This window comes from Aphidius gifuensis, linkage group LG1 (assembly GCF_014905175.1).
Source record: "Aphidius gifuensis isolate YNYX2018 linkage group LG1, ASM1490517v1, whole genome shotgun sequence".
NCBI lineage: Eukaryota > Metazoa > Arthropoda > Insecta > Hymenoptera > Braconidae > Aphidius > Aphidius gifuensis.
Genome location: NC_057788.1, coordinates 3,086,602 through 3,106,924, shown reverse-complemented (window position 1 = coordinate 3,106,924; position 20,323 = coordinate 3,086,602). Strand labels below are relative to the sequence as shown.

Here is a 20,323-nt window from a genome sequence, read left to right as displayed (position 1 = left end):
GTGAAGCTTTTACAACTCTCTTCTTTCTTGCAAACACTTGCAAATAAAAAATTTAAAAACAAAAAAAAAAAACAAAAGTCTGCGCACGCATGTAAGCTGATTTGCGACGCAATTTGACAACCTCACCGCATTTTATCCAGAAAGTTTGTAAACAAATAACATTATTAAATTTCAAAGTTAAAAAATGGCAACTCAAGAACCAAGTATATATGACTTGGCTTATCAAGGAAAAGTGACAGCAGTTAAAAATCTTGTTGACGAAAATGATAAATTAATAACTCAAACTGATCCTGTAAGATTGAATAATTAAACCGGTCATTTTATAAAATTTAAAGAGGTTATAAATTTTTATTTTTATATTCATTTTTAAATAGAATGGAAGAATGCTGATTCATTGGTCAGCATTAGGAGGACACAATCAGCTTGTTCAACATTTTTTATCACTTGGTGTACCAGTTGATCCTGAAGATGATGTAAGTTTACTCTAAATTATTATTTTAATCAAATGACTAATTTTGATTATTAAATTATAGACAAACATGACACCACTAATACTTGCTTCATCAGCTGGTCGTGAAAAAGTTGTTGAAACATTATTAACTGAAGGTGCAAATCCAAATGCACAAACAATTGATGGTCATTCAGCTCTTCAGTATGCTGCAAGTAAAAATTGGCATGCAATATGTAATTTACTTATTGAAAAAAATGCTGATATTAATATTATTGATAAACGTGGTGCAACACCACTTCATCGTGCAGCATCAAAAGGAAACATTGAAATTGTCAAATTACTATTGGAACAAGAAAAGAAATTACAAATTGGTCATTATTTTTATTATCATTATTTTAATATTATTAATATAATTAATTTCTTTTTGTTCTTTTATTTGTACAGATAAAACAGATATGTATGGTAATACAGCTCTTCATTTAGCCTGTGAAGAAGATCGTCAAGATATTGCTAGATTATTAACGACTCATGGTGCTAAAATTGATGTTACAAATAAAGAACGTAAAACACCAATTGATCTTGCAACACCATCACTCATAAAACAACTTAAAAAAATTACTGAAAATAATTTATCATAATTATTTAAAATCAAAAATAATAATTCATCAATGAATATTTTTTTCAACTTATAATTAAATACTTTTTTCATTAATAAATTTTGTGATTAATAAAAACTATAAATAATCATTTTTGTTTTTTTTTATTTTAAATTAATTTTGTTTATTTATAAAAATGTACTAAGATGTTGTTAACGATCGTGGTCAAATATTAATGTATAAAATTTATCAAAATTCACTCATTATTTTAGCATGAATTTATACTTTATATAATTTTAATTTTTATCATTATTAGTCTGCCACTTGGTTTTTACCAAATTACAAGTATTGGATTATTTAATAATTATGTTTCTTTTTGATTTATCCATTTATTGGAAAAATAATTGTTTACATGGAGCAAGTGGCAGACAAAATATATTCGACATCTTATATATACACAATTAACATTTTTTAAATTTATTTTTTACTTTTTTCAATTAAGTTTTAAGTGTTAATTATTGATTCATCAAATCCTTGTTCAAGTCTTAGAAAAAAAAAAAAAAACAGTATATTATTTTGAATGAAATTTTTTAAGGCTTTTTTAATTTACTTTTTTTTTTTTTTTCATGTTGATATTTGGGCGTGTTCGATAAATTGAATTTAATGATTCAAGAATATACCAACATATAAATGATAAATAATTTACTGAGTAGTAATGTGTATCAAAATACATAGTGTGAAAAAATTAAAAAATTTAATACCAACAATAATTTTATATTTGAAAAAAAAATTTTATGAAATAAATTTTCTTTTTTAAATATGTACAGTTGTTTAATTTTTGATTTTTAATTTTTTCTAGACAGATTGAGTCACAATGAAAATCGTTTGAGTTAATTTAATTTTTTTATTCCATCTATTTCATTTAAAAGATTCATAAACAAATCTTGGAGTCACAAGGAATTATTTTTTAAATTAAGATCAAATTATTTTATCTTTTTAAGTACAAATTAAACGAAAAAAAAATGTTATTGTTATGTTGAAAAATCGTGGGTGCCTAATCCCTGTGATTTATTCGATTAACATAATGCCAGAAAAAAAAAAAAAAAAAAAAACAAAATTATCTATAAATGCAATAGTTGGGTACGCAATATAAAAATCGTTTAAAAAATAAAACAAACAAACAAACCAGCAAAAGAGAAAAATTAATGCTGAAAAAAAAAAAAAAAAAAAAATTGTAAATAAATACTGAGGCACCCGAAATATATTTATATTCTTTTTTTTTTTTTAAAAAAAAAAAAAACAATTTGTTAAAATGAAAATTATTACAATGATTATTTTAATTATTTTTTTTTCATTGAAAATTTGATCATATTACATTTTACTTTTACATTTCGTACATATTTTGTTAACTATTATAAAAAATAATCAACGATTACCTATTTTAGTAATTTTTTTTATTTTTTTCGATGTTTCATAATAACATATCGTAAATGGTAGTAAACATTAGTGTCTTACGTATACTTAAAAACGAAAAAAATGTTATTTCTTTTTAATTTATTTATTATTCATTTTTTTTTTTTTTTTTTTTATTTAAAATATATATTAAGTATATAATATATATTTTAATTGTTGCTTTATTATTTTTTTTGAATTTATTGGCGCATTTGCATTAGAACCGTTCGACGGTCAGTTAGTAAGCTGTTAAGTTATGTACAGGTTCTTTCATTTTATCTTCTCTTGATGGCATCTTGTTGGAAGTTATAAATACACATGTTGTATTTTTTTTTTTTTTTAAATAATATAAACATGCATAATATACTTCTGGTAGAAATGATATAATAAAATAATAATAATAATAATATATAATAATATAATAATAATAATTATAATAATAATAGTAATAATAATAGAGAAATAAATTGCTTTCTATGATATAATGTGGCGTTATTCATTGATGCTTATTTGCATGCAATTAAAAATCTAGTTTCTCACTTTAAATATTTGTTGTTTTTTTTTTTTTTCTTCTTTTAATTTTATTATGCATTATTTTAAATATTTTTTTAAATGTTTGTTTGTTTTTAATTTTATTATTATTATTTTTTTTTTGTTTATTTTAATTTTAGATTTTTTTTTAAACTGCAAATGTGTAATTTAATTGATAAATGATTATTAATTAATAGATTCTTCACCATCGATACTTTCATCTTGAGTTGTTGAATCATCACCAGAACCACCAGCTTGTGCAGATCCACGTTTAGTTATTCTTGTTGAACTCAAACCAATTGGTACACCACCACGACTAAAGATAAATAAATAATAAAAAATTTAGATATTTATAATAATAATGATTAATGATAGTTTTTTTAAAAAAAAAACTTACCGAAGTTTATTTTTAAGATTAGCAACTTCACGATTTAAATTTTCTTGTGTTTCAGCCATTTCATCAATTCTTCTTTGATCTTTTCTTTTTAATCCCTTGAGCCTGTCAAGTTCTTCTTCAGTTTCATCCAATTGTCTTTTAAGTGTTTTAACTCGTAAATTAGCTTTTTCAACTTGTTCTTTAAATTGATCTGAATTTCTTCTTTCATCTTCCAATTGTAAATTCATTTCTTTTAATTTTTTATCCAATTTACGATTAACTTTTTGTTGTGCAAAACGTTCTTTAGCTTCAGTTTCAAGTTGTTCATCAAGATTACTTATTTTAGATTCAAGTGCTTGTATTGTTGCTTTTGTTTTAGCACGTTGTGCTGTTTCAAGTTCAGCAAGTTTAGCTTTTAATTCTTTATTTTGTCGTTCAAGTAATAATCTTTGTGATTCAATTTTTTGTGATGATGAACGTTCAGTTGTTAAATCAGTTGTCATTTGTTCAATTAATATTTGTCCTTTTCTTGAACGATCAGCAATTATTTCACTATTTGATTGTTCTTCTTCTAATTCTTCTTCAAGTGTTGCTATTCTAGCTTCTAAACGACGTTTTTCATCAAGCATAAGTGTACCTTTATTTGCATTATTATTAACTTCTTCTTGTAATTCATCACGTTCATTTTCAGCAACACGTCTTGCACGTTCACTTGCTGCTAAATCTTCAGTTAATTGTAATAAATCAGCTTCAAGATTTTTAGCTTTTTTTTCAGCTTCTTTAGCAATAATAATAAGTTCATCACGTGCAACACGTGCTTCTTCAGCTTCACGTGAACCATCTTTCATTTGTGTTTGTAATTTTTTTAATTGTTTTAATGCATCTTCTTTAACTTTATTATGCATTTCTAATTGTTGTTCAAGATCTTTATAATCAGCTTCTAATTTTTTACGTGCAGCAATTGCAGCAGCACGTTGTTTTCTTTCATCTTCAAGTTCAGCTTCAAAATCACGTAATTGTTTAACAAGACCACGACGTTTTTCTTCAGCTTGTTCTTCTTTAGCTTGTAAATCACGCTCAAATTGTGCTCTTAATGCTTGCATATTAACTTCAAGACGTAATTTTGCATCTTCAGTAAATTGTAATTCATCTTCAAGTTCTTCAACTTGTGAACATTTTTCAGCATATTGTGATTCAAGTGCACGTTTAGCTTTTTCTAATTCATGTACATTTTTATCAGCTGTACCTTGATTATTAACAAGTTCATCAAGTTCTGATTGTAATGTACGACGTCCACGTTCAAGTTCTTCAACTTTTTCATTAAGTTCATCTAATTCACGTGTTAATGATAATACACGTGTTTCTTTTTCACGTGCTTCACGTTCAGCAGAATCTCTTTGTTCAGCAAATTGTTCAGATACAGCTTTTTCTTCAGCAAGTACTTTATCAAAATTTTTTTGTTTTTTTTCAAGCTCAATAACTTTAGCTCTTTGTACTTCAAGTTCAATTGTACCATCTTCTAATTCAGCTTGTATTTTACGTTTTGATTTATCTAATTTATCATTTGCTGCTTGTAATTCTTCAACTTGTCGTTGTAATGCTTCAATATCTTTCATACAACGTTTACGTGCTTCTTCAAGTACAATTGCTGCATCAGCCTCTTCATCACCACGTTTTTTAGCATCAATTAATTGTAATGTTAATGCTTGTACTTGTTTATCTAATGCACGTTTTGCTTCTTCTTCTTCTTCCAATTGATCATGAAGACTTTCTTTTTCACTTTCAATAGCACGTAATTTTGAGCTCAATGCTAATTTTTGTCTTGTTTCTTCTTCTAGCTGTTGTTGCATTTCAGTAAATTGTGATTCACATGCTGTTGATGCTTTAACAGCTGCTGATGCTTTTAATTCAGATGCTTCTAATTGTTGTGATACTGTTTCAGCTTCAAGTTGTAATTTTGTAACTCTTTCAGCTAATTCTTGTTTTGATCTTTCAATTTCAGTTAATTTTGCATTTAATTCAACTAATTGTTGTTCAGCTTGTTTACGTCGACGATCTGATTCTTGTCTACTTGCACCAATTGAACGTAATTCAGTTGCTAAATCAGCATTTTCAGCTTCTAATGTTGATTTTGTTTTTTCAAGTGCTGCTTTATTTTTTTTTAATGCATCCATTTGTTCATTCATACCAGTTAATTCTTGTGTATGTTTATGACGCATATCAGATATTGTTGCTTCATGACCAGATGTTTCATCTTCAAGATTTTTTTTTAATGTTGCAAGTTCTTGTTCACGTTTTGATCGTAATTCTTGTTGTGCTGCTGTTGTATCAAGTGAATCAAGTAATTCATTTTTTAATGCTTCTAATTCTTCATTTAAATCACGTTTTAATTTTTCAGCTTTACTACGTGCAATTTTTTCAGCTTCAAGATCTTCTTGTAATTCAGCAAGTTGTGATTCATATTCACGTAATGCTTTTTGTGCTTGTGCTTTAGCAGCAGCTTCTTCATCAATTTTTAACATAACTTGATTTAATTCTTCTTCACGTTTACCAAGTTGTAATTGTAATTCTTCAACTTGTGTTTTACGTTCAGCTAATTGATCTTTAAGATCAGATACTTCAGTTTCAACTTTTCTTTTTGATCTATCAACTTCTTGTCTTTGTTGATGATCTTTTAATAATTTTTCTTCAAGATCAGCAATTGTTGCTTCATGTTTAGCTTTTAATTTAGCTAAATGTTTAGCTTTTTCTTCTTCTTCAGCAAGTGTTTGTGATAAATCATTAGCTCTTTCTTCTAATAATTTTTTTTCTTTTAATAGCTTTTGATTAGTATCATCAGCAAGTGCTAAATCTTCTTCTAATTTTTTTAATTTACCATCACATTGTACTTTTTCAAGTTGTAATTTTTGTCTTGATGCTTCTTCTTCTTCAAGTTGTTCTTCTAAATCACTAATATTTAATTGTAATTTTTTTTTTTCTTGTGTTAAACTTGTACTTCTTTCTTCTTCTTCTTCAATACGTGCTTCTAAATCATGTAATATTTCTTCTAATTCTTGTTTTCTTGCTGCTAATCTTGCACGCATTTCTTCAGCTTCAGCACATAATTCAACTTCAGCTTGTAATTGTTCAGCTAAAATTGTTTTTTCTTCAATTGCCAATTGATATTTTCTTTCATATTCTTGTGCTGAATGTAATTGTGATTCTAATTTATCTCTAACTTGTTTTAATTCATCTTCTTTTTGTGTTAATTTTTCTTCTTGTTTTGTAACTTCAAGTAGAGGTTTAACTTTTGTATATAATCTCCACCATTGCCAATTACGTAATTTTAAATATGCAGCACAATTACGTTGTATAATACGTATTGCATTTAATTGTTGTAAACGTTTTTGATAATTACGACGTGCCAAAAAACCACGACAAAATGCTTGAAAATTAACAATAAGATCAGTTATTTTATAATCACGTTCCTCTTCAAGATGTGCCAATACACCAGCTCTAAAGAATATTTTCGATTGTCCAACACGATATAAATTTGGATCTAATTCAAGTGCTTGTATCATTTTTTCACATGCTTTTTTACCATCCATAAAACCTTTTGGTATGACATTTGGTGTTAATAATTCATAACGTTGACGAAATTCTTGGAATGGTATACGATTTGGAAAACCTTGACGACATATACGTATACCTTCAAGTACACCATTACAACGTAATTGATCAAGTACAAGTGGTGCATCAATTTTACCAGCTCTTTTTTCATGATTTGGTATAATACAACGTACAAAATTTGGATTTGTATTTTTAAGTGTAACCATAAGTTTAGCAAGTTGTTCTTTATATAATTGTGATACAGTACGAAACATACCTTTTCTTGTTCTAGCACCAAATTGTGTATCTGTTAATGCTTGTTGTGCCATACCAACAATTTCAGCATCTTTCCATATATGACATACAAATGGATCTTGTGATGCTTGTAATAAACTAACAATATTTTCATTAAGTGGATCCATATTTTTCATAAGCCATTTTGCTGCTGAATAATCAACTTTACCAGCATAATGAATAATAGCAAAATCAGCAACACCACGAAAATCTGTTTTCATAAATTTTGGATGTACACTATGTGCACCAACAAGTTTTTCAACAAATGTTTTATCTGTTGCTTTTGGAAACCAACATTCTTCATCAAGTAATGCCATAATACCCATTGGTTTATCAATAAGATCAATTGTTGGCTGTAAATCTAAACCAAAATCAATAAATTTCCATTCAATACCTTCACGTTGATATTCTTCTTGTTCTAATATAAACATTGTATGATTAAATAATTGTTGTAATTTTTCATTTGTATAATTAATACATAATTGTTCAAATGAATTTAATTCAAATATTTCAAAACCAGCCATATCTAATATACCAATAAAACTTGCACCTTGTCTTTTAGTTCTATCAAGTGATCTATTAACTCTATTAACTAACCAACGAAACATTCTTTCATAGCATGCTTTTGATATTGCCTCAACAGCAAATTCAACTTGTTCTTTTGTTTGTGCTTTTGTTACAAAATCACGTCCAACTTTAATTCTTGGTTTTAAAAATGCTTTTGTCATTTCAGTTACACTTAAACCCAATAAATGTGATATTTTTTGTGCAACAGTATTATCTGGTAATGTTGCTTGATCAGAATTTCTTTCTTGTCTAAATTGCATTGAACCAAATAACATAACTGCTGATACAATACGAAATATTGATGAAAAATCTTCATTTGTCATTCCCATTATATTCATTGATTTAACTGTTGATGCAAATTCAGCAGCATCATCAACACCAGATACTGGCAAATTACCACTTGATAAAAATGGATATAATTTTGGATCTTCTAGTATAAATTCTTTTTTTTGTTCTGGTGATGCACCAGCAAGTAACTGATAAAATATATGAAATGTTCTTTCATCTTTTGCTTGTCTAATTGCTCGTGATTTTTCAAGTAAATATGTTTCAATATTTGCACCAGCAATATATCCAGATGCATCAAAATTTATTCTTATAAATTTACCCTAAAAAAAAAAAGCCATTATCAATCTATTATATTATTTATTTATTTATTATCATTTATAATATTGATATTGATGATAACTTACAAATCTCGAAGAATTGTCATTCTTTACAGTTTTTGCATTACCGAAGGCTTCCAATATTGGATTGGCTTGAAGTAACTGTTGTTCCAATTCACCCTGAGTCAATTAAATAAATACATAATCAATTAGTAAATTATACTTTCAATTTCTTTTTTTATTTTTGACAAACTAACAACATGCAGCAACAATTAGACAGATGAAGATGATACACAAAACAATTTTTTTTATCTGAGAATATTTTAATAATTTTTTTTTTTATTTTCTTTTCCATATTTTATTGATAAAACTCACACCAATAATTTCATATAATTACCGCGAATTTCTCCGTTGTACTCCCAGTCCCCTGGATCCACAGGCAGTAGTCAAATTATTAAAGCACATTACAATGAATTGATTAGTATGTTTAATGAATTAAAAATATACACATAGTAATATTTTAAAAATGAAATTAAAAAAAAATTAAAATTTATGTTATACTTAATAAACCCCAAAATGATATTAATACATTAGATTTTAAAAACATATAATAATAAAAACAGACAAAAACTTGACAAACATTTTAAAAAATAAATAAATAATTAAAAAAAAAAAAAAAAAAACTTTGCATTTACAAATAATACAGTTTTTTTTTCTTTTTCTTTTTTCTTTTTATTAAACTTACTATTATTAATGCTGGACTTGGGGTCTAGTTGAAGTGGTCGTAGAAATCAGCACCGAAAAAAAAAAGTATCAAACAAATCAGATTACATATCTTAAACTAGTTGATCAAAAACCACAAAGAAAAAAAAATTGAAAAAATATATTTTTCTATGGCTTTCAATAGTAATTACATTTTCAACAGGAATATATTTTAAAAATTAAATAATTCCAATATTTATCATTTATAAATTATAAAAATAAATAAATAAATGATAAATATAAAATCATTAAAAATAGATCAATTATCGATAAAATAAAATTAATAAACTCCTCTTTAAAAAATATATTAAATGGCTAAAAAATTATAGATAAAATCTCGTTTTAATTTATGTATAAAATTACTTGGAATAATATAAATGATTTGAAGAATAAAAAATTGATTAATTAATATTTTATTAAATAATGTCATAATAAAATTTATTTATATATAAAATATTCAATGTAAGGAAATATAAAATAAAACATTTTTCAAAAATAATAATAAACAAATCCAAGACATATTGAAGACATCTGACCTAAATCAATCACGAGCAGAGTACCAAGAGTAATCAGATGACGTGATCATTCAACAATTGCAAAATGATGTTCGATTAAAATCAATTGCAATGTACCAACATGAAAACCGGTATTTAATAAAATTCTATTATCCAAGCTATTTCTTTTTTTTTATTTTATTTTTTAAAAATAGAATTTTAAAAATAATCATTTTATTGGATTATTATTTATTTTTTTCATCACGTAATATCAAAAATAAAAATTCACATTAATATACTGTTTTTGATAATTTATCTTTTCACAGTTTAAATATCAAAACCGATTGATTTCAACAAAAAAAAAGTATTAAATTTCGCTTACTGCAAAACTATATAGCTGACTAAAAATTTACTTGCTCAACAAAAATAAAAAATACAAAAGTGTATATATATTTAATTTAAATAAATAAAAAAATTAAGTTTGATAACTTACAGCATTTGATTTGGGTTTTGATGCAGCAACATAGGCCAAATATTGAATAACTTTTTTAGTATTTTCTGTTTTTCCAGCACCAGATTCACCAGTACAAAGAATTGACTGATCCTCACGATCTAAAAATTAATAACCATATATAAAATTTAAAATTATCATCATTATTATAATGAAAATCAAAAGATTCAATAATTTATTATGTTATTATTTGTAACATGAGTCATACGATAAACAAAAGAATACTTGGCATCGTTTGAATTTGCGCCAGATAAGCAAAGAGAGAAATAAAAAATTTATATACATAATTAAATATAATAATTCGATACAATAATAATATCAAATTTTTTTTTTCTTCAATGTAACAAAGAGAAACACTTGCGACTAAATTTTCATAGCATTCCAAAGTAAAGCAACATTGATTTATACTTTGTTTAATTATCATGATAATATAATTGAAATATTTTATTTTTTTTCAACACCTTAGTACATTAGTATTATCATTATTTATTTTTTATAATATACCTTGTAACATGGACCGGTAGGCAGTGTCAGTAATTGCAAAAACATGAGGTGGTACTTCGTGTCTTTTGATGCCCTTATATCTTTCCATAATCTTTTCTGTATAAATTGGCAATCTCTTGTATGGATTGACAACAACACAAAACAGACCAGAATAAGTCTGAAAAATTAAAAAATAAAATTAGTAAATAATTACAGTTATAATAAATAAATTTATTAAAATTAAATTAAAATAATTATTTATATTCATCTATATTTTTTAGCTTTAATCACGTATGTATATTTTTTTTTAATTATCTCAAATGATTATAGCTGAAGCCAATGAGAAAAATATCAAATATGGCACGTATATGACTCATCTTTTCAGTTTCATATATGTGTATATAAAAATACAAGAAGAATGTTTCTTTCATGCTGTAGAAAAAAAAATATATGTGGATAATATGAGTATATATTCAAAAGATAAAGGCTTTTTATTTTCATTTTTTTTCATTCTATATGTCAATTTGGCAGATTGGCTTTTTGCACGTCTACATGGATATTCTTTCTTGTCAAAAAGTAATCGAGGTGTGAAGATAATAAACAAAAAGAAAAAAAAAAGTTTTATTGAAACATACGAGAGAAAAGAATCATAAGAATTTGTTGAAGTATTTTTATATATTATCTGAAGAGTGCACTGACATGATTCGCGGAAATATGATGGGTGTGTACAATCTCACTTGGTGAATGAGAGTTGATTTGATGTTTAGTATACATTTTGTTGTATAAATGTTTCATGCATGAAAGTATTTCAACACAAATTCAAGCAAACCTCCGGGACCCAACCTTTCAAGTATAACTCAAGGTATTCGAAATACTTTTTTTTAGTAAAAGTATACTAATAATATTAAAAACAACAAATAAAATGAAAAAAAAACAATTTATATTTTATTGATTTTTAATAAATATATAAATATATTCAATTCACAAGTTTTGATACTTAAAAAAACTAGCTCTGAGTAATAATAATTCAGATATGTAATTTATTATCAAATAAATATAAAATTAAATGAGAATTCCAAAGGTGAAAATTTATGTTTAAAGAGTATATCGACATCGAGACATCGAAAAATAATATAAAATTATATATCTTGAAGGTCGTTTTTTTTTCAGTTAGCTTTAGGCTAAAAGGGAAATTGAAGATAACATTATAATAAAATCAAAACCAAGTTCATATAGTTTTTATATATAAATAATAGAAAGAAAATCTACGCATTCATTGACGTAGACAATTTTAAAACTGTCAATGTGAAAGCCCTTGTGTAATCTTAATTCTTCAAGACGTCATTCAACAAGAATCATCAGCATCGTCATAAAATAAAAATTTATTTAAAACATGTTAAAATAAATAATAAATAAGATAAAAAAATAACAACCGGATTTAAAATAATTTTATAATATATATATTTGAAAAAAAAGTCTGTAATTTGATGACCAATTGTATACTAAAATTATAAGATCTCAGTGAGTCAGTATCATCATTGGAAATTTCGCTTCCTTTGGCTCTTTTTTTTAACCTTATGATTCATCAGCTCACTTTCCCCATGACGTTCTTCATGTCTTCGTCATTTATAATAATAATTATATCAACTTTACTGTAAATATTCATGTACCACATAATAACTATGTACAACAACAAAAAAAAAAAAAAAATTTAATTTAACAAAAACATATTGTGTAAATAATTATTTACTACTAGTTGAGATGAAAAAATATTTGTTGTATTTGGTGTTAAATTTGAAGCAATAGAAAAAATATATATAAATTTTTTTTTTGTGTGTATTACAATGTGGTTTGCAAGGATCCAACGGTATGGTTCCAATATTGTTTCGGTCGTTTTATTCATACGAATGTCCGAAGGCCCCCGAAACCGGTCCCTCGGGGTCCTCATGTCGTCGACCTATTCGACATTCTTGCTTGGCTTATGTACAATCATCAAACTAAGCTTCTACTATAATTTTTTTTTTTTTTCAAATCCAAAATGATATTTGAAAAAAAAAAAATACAGTGATAGTTGTTTAACAATGTAAAATTTTATTGAAATATTTAATTGATTATTGATATAAATTACTTTTTAAATGAATAATTATGTATTCAAAAATATGCTAAAGTTAAAATGTATATTTACTAAAAAAGAGAATCTTGAATTTTTTTAAAAAAGTTTATTTTTGGGACTGAGAGTGAATCTAACTGGGCAACCTTGGTATTTCTTGCATATATTTTTAAATGCATACACAAACGATTGACCATGATGATCATGATGATGATGGCATGACTAAAATTTATCAAAAAATATTTAAAAGAATTTAATTGAAAATAATAGTTAATTAATTTTTTTATTTAAATAATAAAGTTGTCAGAGTATACATGTGTGTAATAATGTAATGATTTTTTTTTATATGAATGTATGATAACGGGTCTTATTCGAAGGTAAAATTTTGCAAGTAATATATTTTTTTTATGGTTTTATTTTTTTTTTTAAATATCAAGAATATATATATGGAAATATGGGTTGACCATAAATGGTACAAGACGTGGTCCATTCGATGTTGTTTTCATGGATAAAGCGTAGTATTGTACTAGCCTCGATGATGGTGAGGCACTTCCAAACCGGGTTAAGGACGATTGGTCCTTATATGGATAAATCTTTGATTCAATATCTTGTCTTATACAGAGATACATCTTTTATGATTTGATGTTTTTTTTTTTTATTATTATTTCAATTTGTTTACGTAATTAAAAGTATAAGAAAAAAATGTATATCAGCTTGGCTTAACAAAAATGTGTTGTTTAAATACTAGAAGCATAATTTCATAAAATTTTTCTTTAGAAATTTTTTTTTCTAAACAATTAATGTCATTTTTATAAAAAAAAAAAAAACAAAAATCATAAATTAATTTTTTTCTTGTTAATATAATTATGTTAAATAACAATAATTGTTAATTACATTTAAAGCTATTAATTATTAAAATTTTCTTTTTTAAAAATAATGTCAATTATAAAAGTAACATCTATATTATTTTTGTTATTTGTTTGAGATATTTAAGTAGGCTAAACACAACAGCTTGTGTACATGAATTAAAAATTTTTTTTTCATGGCAAACACCTGTCAGATTCCGGTATCAGACCACCTTACCAAAAAAAAACCACAATTCTATGTAGTAATGATAAAAAATAAAGTTAAAAAAAAAAAAAGCCAATACGCATCAAATAAAGTTATTAGAAAATGTTAATTTTTTGTCTATAAAAACACTGATTGAAATTTATAAACTAAATCAAAAATATTAATACTCCAAAAAATTATTTTCTACATTCAATATTATATACATATTCCAATGGTTTATTATTTTTCTACTTGAAAGAAATTATTCAATACATTTCGTGCAAAGAATATATTCAAAAAAAAAAAAAGATTTTTTTTTCTAGCCTCTGGGCAGCAAGTAGAAAAAATAAAAAAATAATAAAACAAAGACTTTCAGTTTGCTATAATCATTCTTCTTATTATTATGATAATTTCAAAAAAAAAAATTATTTTTATTTTTATATTGCGATCAAACGACCGGCATGACATCAGCCTCAAGCGTCTCCGGACAAGGCTTGCCGGTTGACACATGGTTGATCTTGGTTTGTGTACTGGATATATAAACTTCACGGTAAATGGCCTTCCTCATTCACTGTACATGTATTTATCATTTGACTCAACATATTTAAACATTTATAAAATCATATCAATAGACATAAAAAAATCTAATGTGTATTTCAAACTCGATTTTTCTTTAACTTATTTTTTCTTAACTATACATACACACAAAAATTTATACAGATATGTTATTAAAAAAAAAAAAAAAATGTATGTTAAAGAATTTTTATTACTCTTAGATATGCGTCGACAACTCACGATTGAATATGACGTCATCATTAAGCTTACTATTAAGGAAACCGTTCAACTGGTACTCTCTGTATACCACATTTATATAAAAAATAAATTTTCAAAGTTACAAATCAATTTAATACGATATGAAAAAAAAAAAAAAAATTGTAAATAAAATGTGGCTCACGATACCAAGGCAACTAGTGCTTATTAATAATTATATATTTTTTTTAAAATTATATTTTAATAACGTAATATATCGATGATATAGCCGCAATATTTTTGGAGCAGAAATTTTTTTCTGATTTGTTTTAATGAATTTTATAAAGTTTGTAGTTAATTATATTAATTAAATAAAAAAAAAAAAAAGAATTTGATGACTTTGTTGTATGAATTTTCATTTACAAACTAGCATGTTATTAAAATTTTTAAATATATATACATAATTGTTTGTGAAAATATAAAAATAATATAATTAAATATCATCACAGGTAAATTTTCATTGTTATGATATAAATTGTGTCAAAGATATTATTTTCATATTAAAAGTATAATATAAGTTGTTGACATTTTGTCGTTGAGTGAATAAAACTGGATTGTGCAAAAAATAATAAAAGCAACCACGTGTATGTTAAAATTAAAATTAAATGAATGAGTAGTAGTAGAATAAAAATTAGAATAATGATACAATAATAGTATTTGTGTATTTAACCGCGAACTTGAACGGATATTAAATCTATTTTGGCAATAAATGTTTTGAAGAATAAATTCATATGAAAAATACTTTGGCAATTTGCCAATTTAAATATCTCGCTTGTTTATATTTTGTTAAACATTGTTTTTAATTTTACTAATAATTTATATTAAATATATTTTTCTTAAAAATTATCAAATAATTTATTGTTTATTTATTTATTTTAAAATAGTTCTCTCCTTTTTATTTTATATATTTATAATTACAAAAAAATATATATAAATAATTTCTCAACTCATTGACATTCTTTGGGTTATTATTCATTTTATTTTTTTTTTTAAACACCAAGTGGTACTGATGATATAAAGCCATATATTTACAATAAAGTTATGTACTCGAAGCATCATTACCTCGGTGAAATTCAAGACGATGTCAAATACAAACTTGACGAAAAAAATACATATATACTTGAATTTAAAAAATTAAAAAGTCACGTTATATTAAGCTCATTTACAGCTTTGATTTAAAAAAAAGAAAAAAATTTCTTGAAAGAAATTTTTAAGAATTTCATTGCAAAAATAAAATATTAAAGAAATTTTTACTTAAAGAGACAGAGAGAGAAAGAGAGTATAATTATATTAATAATATTTTGAATAAAAAAAAAAAATTATAAACATCAATGTTTTATTGTATTAATTATAATTTTTTTAATTATCAAAAAATTAACCAATGTCATGTTTGAGTGATTCAATATGTGGGTGGAGCCAACGCGAAATTCCTCAAAGGTTGTTTGAACAGGTGCATTTACCAACAACCTCCCACAATAATATAAAAGAAAAAAAATAATAAAAAAAGAAGAAAACTATACCACAAAGACAAAGAAATAATATTAATATATTTAAATAAACAGGAAATATTTTTTTCATACATATTTAAAATTAAAATAAATAAAATATTTTATTTTTTCGGTTTTTTTTTTCATTAAAAAATCTAATCTAGTTGAAATTTTATTTTATTTTTCGTTTGAATAATTAGTCATATGAACTACAAAAAAGATAAGAAACAAATTACCATATATAGACATGTAAAAATTAAATTTATATTAATTTCATTTCATTTTTGTATTATCGTATTTCGATTTTTTTTTTCTTTTAAATTAGCAGAGCCATACTTGTGAAATAAATGTTGTACATTATGGAGCTGATGTAGGGAGTGAAAAAAAAAATTATTAAAAATAATAATAAATAAAAGTTTATATAGTGAAACTTTGAGTTAAATAAAAAAAAAAAAGATAGAGCCGGCGCCTTTCGCAAGACCATGAACCGGTGTTCTGTGCATTTCGCGTAGACGCTTTATGAATTTTCAAAATGGCGTCATAATTTAATGTTTGTTCAAAAAGTACATTGTCGAAAACATTTACAAACATCTCAAGTATATAGTTAAGTTTTAATATTTTTTTTTTCAATGCTAAATCAACTGTTTACACAGCTAAATCAATCTTAGCTTTCTAGATTTTTTTTTCTATTTTTTTCATCTAATTATACACAAAATATAAATTATTTAACACATGGTAATAATATTTTTATAAATTTATCCTTTAAAATTAAATAATAAAAAATGTCTTGATAGAAATTTAAAAAAAAAAAGAAACAAAATTTGGCTATTTTTTTATACTTCTAAATATTTTTTTAAGCTCATTATTATTCATCAAGCAAAAACGAAATTATTTTGTTTTTTCTTTTCATGTTTTGAAGGTTTAACTACAAAAAATGCTAAAAGTTTGAATAATTTTTTTTAATACTTTAACTTCAAAGGTAGAGTAAAAAAAAAAATTATATTAAATGATTTTTTTTTCATTAAATTACGTCTAATAATAACTTGTTATTAAAATGATAATAATGTTAATTTATATGTTGTTAAATGTGGAGCATCAATACACATGTTAAAATATTTAAAAAAATTTTAATTCTTCACATTAAATAATTCCATGTTTCATTGAGCTTTTGAAAAATAAACCGACAATATTTTTTTTCATCTAATTAATCATCATGTTGTTGATATAATACAATAATTTTATTATTATTTTTTCAAGTTATTTTATCATGTTCAAGAAGCTAGGTGTAGTTCTTAAAATTTTTCTTTATCAAAAAAACAAACAATGAATGAAATAATTTTTTTTTTTTCATTCTTGATAAGTCAATATATAAAAAAACAAGTTTGAAAATTGAAAAAAAAGGTTTAAATATAAAAAAGATGTGAAAAACAAAAGTACAATGAAGATGAGAAGAGCAAAGAATAATATTTTTTCTTAAATAAGAAAGTATTCACATTGAAAAATAAAACTTGCTCATAGTTTTTAATTTTTTGCAATGAACAACAACTACATCTGCTCATAATTCACAATCTCATCGTGAAACCTTATCTTTAAAATGAACTACATTATCCGCTGAGCATGTTACGGGCGTGACTTGAAATATGTGAAAATAAAAATATTGAGCAATAAAAAAATAACAGTAATAATAATTGATAGACAATAGAAATAACAATCAATATAAGTAAAAAATATGAAATGAAAAAAATAAATAATAGATATAAATTACTAGTTGGTAAATATTAATTATAATTTATAATAATGATTAAAAGTTTATCAACAAAATGACCCTTATTATAAAAAATGAAAATATTCAAACAACTATTTATAAGAACTTTAAATCATTGTTATCATCATGAGACCAATTAAGAAAATAATTATCATCAAGTTGACACGATTGTGAAGCTTTAATTGATTTTAAAATTCCAATTTAATATTAAATTTTTCGTTTTTTTCTTTCTAATCTATTTTTACATTGAATAAAAAAAATAAATAAAAAAACAGTGATAATGGTTTTTTTTTTTCTTCAACTGTATTCCTATGAGTAGATATTATTTTTTTTTTTTAAATTTTAATCAAGTTCATCGTTATATTGTAACGTCACTGATATCAGTGTTTTGTATTTAAAAAAAATTTTTTTTCTATGACTCATAATGACTCAAAATATTGGCTCACGTGTAATTTACTTATCTAAAATGGAAATATTCAACTGATTAAATTTAAATTCAATATTATTTAAGTTAAAAAAAAATAGAAAAATAATAATAATCGAAAATTTAAAAATAATTTCTAGTTTATTTTTTTTCAAGGTAAAAAAAAAAATTGTTATCAGTTGGTTTTTTTTAAAAAAAAAAAAAAAAAGATAATTATATTTTATTTTTTAAAATACCCGTATATGGTGTTAAAATAAAATCAATATAAAAACAATTTTCAAGTGAAATAGAAACGAGATAATTATAAAATATATATACTTAGTTGTATTTAAAAAAAAAATTAAAAAAACATTTTTTATAGCCACGATATTTGAAAAATAAAAATAGATAATTTTTTTAACACGTATTAGCATCACGTGGCAGACGATAACATATTAAGTATAAATATTAGAAAGTGACAAATTAAATACTGTCTCTTGTCACTCATTTAAAAAAAAAATGAAATAAACAACAACAACGACGACAATACTTGTTGCATGAGTTGTAAAACAAATTCACGATAAAATAAAAATAAATTCAATATTTAATCCTCATAAAAACAACCACAAGTGCCAAGTTAGTTTATACTCAAAAATAAAAAAAAAAATAGATAGATAATAAATTCAGGATATGCATATAGATGATAAATATACATGTATATGTGGGTATTGAACACCTTGTTTTCAGTTTGATACACCATATATGGATCACCTTGATAAACCAGTGAGAACAGCTTGATGACATTTTGGAGTAAATATCATATTTTAAAATTTATAAATTACAAAAATACATCAACAAAATTGACACTATCAATAAAAATAATAATAATAATCAAAACAATAATGACAAATAGAAAAATTGACAGTTAATGTCATTTTTAAAGTAAAATAATTGACGAAAACAAGAAAAATTTATGAAAAAAAAAAAAAATATATCAACAATAGTCATAAATTAAGGATAACTTACATAAATAAGTCCAGAATAGTAACGATCTTTGAGGTTATGTAGTACAGACGCTTCATTGAGACACGTCAATTCTGCCATATCCTCAACCTTGTCGAATTTTGGTGGATTCATTTTTTGTATATCATCCTTGGCAACGAGTACACGTTTACCAGTTTCAGCATATTCAACTTCAACTTCATCTCCACGTTCTCCTTTAATACCAGCAGCAACAAAACCTTGATTTTCATGTGGTACCCATACTAATTTTTTTTGTGTCCATTCTGCTTGTGCTGCTGGATCATTTATATTATTCCTGTCGACAGATAAATAACGTAGCTCCGGATCTGACCGGTCTACCCTCTGTTCACCGTCCGCCATTTTTATTTAACGCGTACACAATGCGTTCGAAGTACAACGACTTTTATTTACTCCTTTTTTTTACAATGATAAAATTTAAAAAAAAAAAAAATAATAAATAAATTAAATGTTAAATATATGTATGTAGTTGTGTATGTATTTTTTTTTTTTTAAATTTTCTATCTTGCAAGCGCACCACACGCCTTCAATTCAACGCCAAGACGAATTTTTATTGTTTTTTTTTTTTTTCGTTGTATTTTATCCTCTTGTTTATAGTTTGTTGTTTTTAAATTTAATACTTTTTTTAATTTATTTTATTTATCAAACAAACAAACAAACAAAAAAATATATATAATGATTATATATATAATTTATATGAAAATGTAATTTTTTTTTTTTTTTTTTTTTGGTTTCAAGTATTATATTTGAGTAAAGTTAAAACTGCACATGTAAAAAAAAAAAAAAAATAATATTATTATTCCCCTTAAATGTCTTTCACTCGCCACAAACACTGTCACACTACGGCAATCGTGAATTCGTGCCTGCTTGCTTGCTTGCTTGCCAGTTGCCACTGAATCTACCACCCCACTTTTTCCTTCTTTAAATTTTGCCCCCAGCTGCCACGA

General features: G+C 24.4%; 2 protein-coding genes across 4 annotated transcripts; one reads left to right on the top strand and one right to left on the bottom strand.

Annotated features, from left to right (window-relative positions):
• The first annotated feature begins 90 nt into the window (after window positions 1-90).
• Window positions 91-1,484, top strand: LOC122860952 (26S proteasome non-ATPase regulatory subunit 10-like). The gene is made up of 4 exons (XM_044165047.1): window positions 91-292; window positions 375-473; window positions 534-822; window positions 896-1,484. The coding sequence occupies exons 1-4, from the start codon at window positions 185-187 to the stop codon at window positions 1,087-1,089; spliced, it is 690 nt and encodes a 229-aa protein (XP_044020982.1). The 5' UTR covers window positions 91-184; the 3' UTR covers window positions 1,090-1,484.
• A 1,317-nt stretch (window positions 1,485-2,801) lies between these two features.
• On the bottom strand, window positions 2,802-20,265 carry LOC122860948 (myosin heavy chain, non-muscle-like). Of its 3 annotated transcripts, XM_044165036.1 has the most exons (8): window positions 19,362-20,265; window positions 10,732-10,888; window positions 10,210-10,328; window positions 9,206-9,229; window positions 8,858-8,887; window positions 8,548-8,640; window positions 3,428-8,463; window positions 2,802-3,346 (listed from the first exon to the last, which is right to left on the bottom strand). In XM_044165036.1, the coding sequence occupies exons 1-8, from the start codon at window positions 19,716-19,718 to the stop codon at window positions 3,217-3,219; spliced, it is 5,946 nt and encodes a 1,981-aa protein (XP_044020971.1). In that variant the 5' UTR covers window positions 19,719-20,265; the 3' UTR covers window positions 2,802-3,216. The 3 variants fall into 3 exon arrangements, with proteins under 3 accessions (XP_044020971.1, XP_044020973.1, XP_044020972.1); XM_044165038.1 differs by lacking the exon at window positions 8,858-8,887; XM_044165037.1 differs by lacking the exon at window positions 9,206-9,229.
• Window positions 20,266-20,323: the final 58 nt, after the last annotated feature.

Coding starts and splice junctions, on each gene's coding strand:
- LOC122860952 (XM_044165047.1), top strand. CDS start 185: ATGGCAACTCAAGAACCAAGTATATATGACTTGGCTTATCAAGGAAAA. Junction 474..533: donor CAGTTGATCCTGAAGATGAT/GTAAGTTTACTC, acceptor ATTAAATTATAG/ACAAACATGACACCACTAAT. Junction 823..895: donor AGAAAAGAAATTACAAATTG/GTCATTATTTTT, acceptor TTATTTGTACAG/ATAAAACAGATATGTATGGT.
- LOC122860948 (XM_044165036.1), bottom strand. CDS start 19,718: ATGGCGGACGGTGAACAGAGGGTAGACCGGTCAGATCCGGAGCTACGT. Junction 8,641..8,857: donor GTACAACGGAGAAATTCGCG/GTAATTATATGA, acceptor TAATTGACTCAG/GGTGAATTGGAACAACAGTT. Junction 3,347..3,427: donor AATCTTAAAAATAAACTTCG/GTAAGTTTTTTT, acceptor ATTTATCTTTAG/TCGTGGTGGTGTACCAATTG.